Source organism: Cottoperca gobio, chromosome 5 (assembly GCF_900634415.1).
Source record: "Cottoperca gobio chromosome 5, fCotGob3.1, whole genome shotgun sequence".
In the NCBI taxonomy this organism is placed as follows: domain Eukaryota; kingdom Metazoa; phylum Chordata; class Actinopteri; order Perciformes; family Bovichtidae; genus Cottoperca; species Cottoperca gobio.
The window spans coordinates 9,074,029-9,080,028 of record NC_041359.1 but is presented as its reverse complement, the minus strand read 5'-3'; the positions used below and the strand labels follow the sequence as shown (position 1 = coordinate 9,080,028).

Genomic DNA, 6,000 nt, shown 5'->3' with positions numbered 1-6,000 from the left:
TAAGCCCCTAGCATGCATTACATACTAACACAAAGTATCACCAGATTTGAATAACTAAATCCCTATATCTTTGTCAGCGGTTTACAACTTGTGTAGTCTGATGCAACAAACCAGAACTTTAGTGACATCTGTTTCCAGGACAATGGTGCACTGTGTGTTTGGATGTGACAGCCCCCATTACTGTGTAAGTATAACAACCCAGTGGAGGGTGACTCTCCTAATCAACCTCTACTCTATATTGTCATTCATTTATGCATTAAACAGATGGAGCACGTGACTGTTACTCACTCTTTTGAACACTAGACACGTCATTCTCTGGGGAGAAACACCAGCCGTCAATCAAAACACTCACTGAAATATTCTTTATTCCAAATGCAGGACCAGGTCAGCCAAATAAAACATGCATAAGTTGTTTTTGTCATTTTCTATCTCTACATTATAGATATTTAATACATAAATGATTCTATCCATACAAAATATAAAAATATGTGAGGCCTCATTTACAACCATATTTACATGGACTTCCTTAACTTAAGTGAAATTATTAATTCATTTATCTATGTACATACTATGAACTGAATACAATAGTACAGTATATCCTATATCTAAATCACATTGCATGAAAAAGCTAAACTGTACCAAACCGACTACCTTGCACACTTGTTTTCTGCATGGAATTGAAGTTATGATTTAAAGAAATTGCACATCTGCTTTTGATAAATGTTGTGACTTGATAGAACTGCGCATGTAACTGTTAGCCTTAATACTCAGGAGATATTCCGAAACATTAAAATGAACAAACATGCAAACACTGTTGCTTTTTTTACTGTTTACCGACTGTAATTCATCACTGACTTTCTATTACTTGATATTCAACACTCAACAACACTGAATAAATGGACCGTGAGTTTTAATGATTATTTTGTTCCAGATGGAAGATGTTAGTGTACACAAGCTGGACCAAGAGTCATTTCCTTTAGCAGATGACAGGATGTTAGGAGATAATGCAGTTCTTGCTTTTTCTGCGTTTGCGGGTGTGTAACTGCCCGCTGCGGTTGGGTCCTCCGATCCCTGTGTTGTTGTACTTATGGACGAGCTCCTGGTTGCTGAGGTAGCGCAGCTGGATGGGTCTGGGGATCGGCTCACCCAGGAAGTACCCTTCATCCTCTGATTCGGAGGATGAAGAGCAGGTGGAGCACCAGCCATCGTCATCGTAATCATCCCAGGAGTATTGGTTCAAGCCAGTGCGTCGGCTGGCCCCAGGGTTTTGAAGAGTCAGGTCTGAAGTGGTTCTGGGGCACTGCCTGAAGGGTTGGGGCTGGTATCTTCCCCCTCCTCCTCCTACTCCGAACTGGTCTCTGGCGCTCCTTGGCGGGGGGAAGCGGTCGTAATCCTCACAGACACGCAACTGTGGTCTTTCTTGAGGTCTCGCCCTTCGCTCTGCCACCAAATTGAGGGCATTTTCTGAACGAGACCGACGAGATCTCCGGGAACGGTGATGATGATGCCGGCGCCTCTGGGGAGTCTCCTCTGGAGCATCTATCCGGATACCGGCAGCCCTTCCACCTCCACCACCACCTAAACCACCAACTCTGCGCTCACTGATGGGTGGTAGGCGGGCAGCGTTGGCGCTGCTCACCAAACTCACCCTATCCTCTTCCTGGAAGGTGAAGCCCGGTGGTAAATGTGTCATACCCATACCCATTCCAGGGGCATCGCAGTACTGCACCTGGTACTGGGTGGACCTAGAAGGATCCATTTCCATGTAGGGCTGACTGGCTGTAAGGCTGTGAATAGACCCAGAGCTACGAAACTGCATTGAGGAGTTGAGGGTGCCCATGTTGCTTTTCTCCGACACGTTCATTCCAGAATCTTTGCTCAGGTCCGGCATGGAGAAACGAGAAAGGTGCTCTTGGCGCTTTCCTCCTCCATCAGCTGAGTTGCCTGAAAGAAAATAGAGTCAAATTCAGTGTCAACTTTGCCTTTTATTCAATGTCATCCCATTAAGTTTAAATATATACTTTTATCGAGTTTAATTTCAGATTATGCAAGCGGCAAAGTAAACCCACATTGGGATTTATATATACTAGCACTATTGCCATAAACACAACTTCTCTTGGTTGTGCTAACATGGTGCCAAACCGGCAACAAGGCAAAGCTGAGGTCTAACGGCGTCTACAATACACACCTGTTGCATTGGACAGGGCCAGGGACTCCATGGATCCTCTTGGGGTCTGTTCCAGAGGGGTCAGTTGCTCTGTGAAGTTAAGTGCATTGATGGGGTTCCTGCTTCTTGCCACCTGTGTTGCTGCTGGAGGCCCCGCCTCTCTGTCCCTCTGAAAGCCGTGCAAACTGATCGAGCGCTTGTCAGGGGAGAAGCCGTTGTGGTGCTGAGAACAATGGGACATCTCTGTGAAGCTCTTCTGGGTCCTCAGTTTAGGCGGATAGTACTCCTCTGGAGCTGGCTGTTGGAACCACATCTCATTCAGAGAGTGGCCCTTCATGGCTGAGATGGGTGGTCTCTTTAAAATTCCGTTCTCCTTGATCCTGTGATCCTGCTGTTGATTATTCTGTCCAGAGCAGGTGGGGTTATAGGCAATCCTGACATTGCACTGGCTGAGGAGCTGGAGAGGGGTGGGGTTCGCAGTTGGGTCTGATTGGGATTCATAATTATAGCCATCACCTGCTTGCTCTTGGCTCTGCCACGCAGGTGGCTCGCGAGTCAAACTGGGCGTTTGGCTGGAGAGACTCAGAAGATCCATTTGTAAAGACAGTGGGTCCACTTCCCCTGAAAATCTCTCAGTCTGCACTCCTCCTCCACTCTTCCCTGCCTTGGAGCTACGTCGGGACTCTCTTGTGGAAGCGAGCGCTTTGGAAGGCCGAATCAGAGGAGTCCGAGCCATTGGGCTCTTCCCCCAGGCTGCAGGAGCGTGAGCAGAAGATTTGGCCCTGCTTGGGCAGGAAAGGCCGACCCAGTAGAGAGCGTTTACAGCGGGCGCAGCAAAAGCAGCCCTCTATGGCGTGCCAGTGCTGCCCATCGTATGTCATCTGGCCTTGGTCAATGCCTGCAGGAAAGATACACATAGGTTTATATAAAATACTATTGTGGGACTTGTGTGCAAATGCACAGTTATAATGGCTACTCACCATGTCTTTATCAAAGAGCTTGAAAAATCTTAATGTCTTTATTTAAAGTGCTGTTTTATGTTGCTTGTTGAGTGAGAAAACAGAGCTGGAGGCAACTTAACAGCGCCTGGGGGCGAAGTCATTATGGAGCTTTCCCAGCATTGTATAAACACATTGCATTTTGAGTATGCTTGCAGTTGTTGCAGGGGGAAAGAGAGCCAGCTATTTGCTAATGACTTCCATCTGGTCCAAACATGTTTTTCTGATGGTTTCAATTTATAATCAGTTGTGTTTTTTGGCCAAATACTTTTCTATATCCTGTCTAACAAATAATTACAGAGCAAATTTGTTGAGAGGTATGTGCCAAAATCACACCTGGGCATCCTGTCTGAGAAAAAAGAGTTTTAACAGGAGGTGGAACGTGGCCAAAAGGCGCTAATATAAAGGTTTCCCACTGAAAAATACCAAAGTTTCTCCTCTCAGTGGGTTTGCCTCCAACACTACATGTTGTGAGATGTTTAAATTTGTATTTAACCGACACTTGGTGCATGTGTCAGTGATAAAAACAGATCCTGAGGGGGAAAAGTCACTCAATACAGTCATGCCTCAGCCCCAGCTTGGATTCACGCTGCATAATATATATTATATATATTTCTGTATTGTGTAAGCTACTCTGTGTTAGTCTGCACCTGCCTCAAATGCCTGACCATGACATTATTCAGTGAAAAATTGCTGAAAACCAGGCCATATCTTTTCTGCTGTAGCTTTTTTCTCCTCTGTGTTACTTGCTGTGAAAAAGACCTGCAGCTCAATAATGTCCCACTTAAATCTTCCATGTATTTAGCATTATACATTGTTCTGTGATCGTTCCTTTGCATAACCTGTTGGTGATTATTGCAGTTTGTATTAACAGTGATAGATTTGGGAAGCATACCAATATGCTCCCCGCAGGAGTCGCAGTACTCGGCGTAGAGGGACTCAAAGCAGGAGCAGCAGTATGGCCGTCCCTCCTTCATGATGTAGCGCTGGCCCCCCAGCACAGTCTCGCACTCAAAACAGCAGAAGTGCTTCATGTGCCAGTGACGCCCCTCTGCCTCAGTGCACTCATCCGCAAGGATGATCTAAGAACGGAGAAATAAGAAAGAGTATCGTTTATCCTCCGATGGTAAAACCTCAGTTGGGTTATTACTGCGCGCTGAATGACAGGACAAAAGCTCGGCCCATCCTCCCTCCCCCTCCATGCGCTCCACTTTCTCCTCTGTAGACTCTAAGATCGTCCTCTTTGTCACTGACTTGTGTAGGAAGCTAATGTGTGTGGGGAAATCTAGATGGTGCATTTACTTTTAATTATGATGCTGTTAAAACACCGGGGTGCTTTTTAAGTACTAACATCGTCCTTGTCCCCATTTGCAGAGAGCGTAAGTCAGAGCTAATGGTTGGGAGATCAGGATATTGAGAGCTGACCTCATTAGACTGGAAACCTTGCATGTGTTAAACTGTGACAGTGTATGTCGGGAAGCCTGTGAGCATCATATGACAGCAGTTTGGTGTTATATGGGCATGCATATGTGCAAGATTCATATGTGTAAAAACTACCCACACTACAGGCACAGTATGTTAATTTAGTGATATGTGTGTCTGTTAACACATGATCATCCATGTGTGTGTGTGTGTGTGTGTGTGTGTGTGTGTGTGTGTGACGGGCGTCTACCTCATCACAGGCGGTACAGCGCGGCTTCAGCCTCTCGGCGTGGTGCCGGCCGCAGTAGATCTTCCCGTCCTGGTAGAAGTAGATGAGGTCCACCAGGAGCTCGTTGCACATGCTGCACACGAAGCATGCTGGATGCCAACACACGCTGTGACCCGCCCGTGTCGCAAACACAGCAATGTCGCCGCCATTTATCTGGCCTCCGCACTAAAAAGTGGTGGAGGAAGCAGACGAGAATTTCTGAGTAAATGGTTGCAGTCATGCAGTTCCTATCAGGACTCGTCACTTCCTAAAACTTAGAGTAGTGGCTAATACCGAGTTGAAATTCTGTAACTGTGCTACTTTTTGTAAATCATCTGAAAATCTGTGTACCTGGGCACCCAGTGGCGGACCTTTCACTTCCTATGTTTTCTGTCTGCGTCTTACACTAACAATGTCCAATAAAAGCAAAAACATTCATTGAACTTAATGGATGGGAAGCCGTCTTAAAAAAACATTTCTTCCTTAATGGGAAGTAATTCCTGTTTAAAACAGGTCTACCAGAGACAGTCCTTTGACATTTGTGATGGATTAATTGGTCTATAAAATGCCATAACAGAGTGAAAAATGCACGATGTCATGTCTTCTTATTGCTTGTTTTGTCCGACCAACAGTCCAAAACCCAAATACATTATTCAGTTAATCACATAGGACAAAGAAAAGTAGCACATCCTTACAAATGAGAAGCTGTACCATGGGAATGTTTAAACTACAAATTGATTGAATTAATGGTTACAGCGCTACAGTAGCTCACCACTGAAGATGTACAGTTTTCCAAGAAGTAACATTTTCCCAAGAAGTTCAAATGCCCATTTCATGGAACCTTTAGGTCAGCATCGGAGCTGATACAGACCAAGTGTATCGGTACATCTGTCTTTAACACAATTTAGCATGAAGACTTGGGCTAAACTGAGAGCACAGGGGTGTGTTTACATGTGTGGTACGCACAGACATACAGTAGGAGACACAGGAGAGGAAGTTGAATGGCTGTTGGAGGACGTTGGTGGGGCAAAGGGGATAAATAAAAACGGAGTGATATATGGGAGGATAAAAAGGAGAGCGAGATCAGTGTGGAGGTGTAAAGGAGGAGAAACCGTAAAGATAAACAAGAGGGAGAGCTAAGGAGA

At 45.5% G+C, this 6,000-nt stretch overlaps 1 protein-coding gene across 1 annotated transcript in view; it reads right to left on the bottom strand.

The window, feature by feature from the left end:
* Positions 1-347: 347 nt before the first annotated feature.
* prickle2b (prickle homolog 2b) overlaps positions 348-6,000 on the bottom strand; it is a 90,831-nt gene continuing 85,178 nt past the window's right edge. The window contains 5 exon segments of the mRNA XM_029432398.1: positions 348-1,944; positions 2,189-2,861; positions 2,863-3,065; positions 4,061-4,247; positions 4,838-5,041. Of these exon segments, the coding sequence (XP_029288258.1) occupies positions 995-1,944; positions 2,189-2,861; positions 2,863-3,065; positions 4,061-4,247; positions 4,838-5,041 (2,217 nt within the window). The 3' untranslated portion in view covers positions 348-994.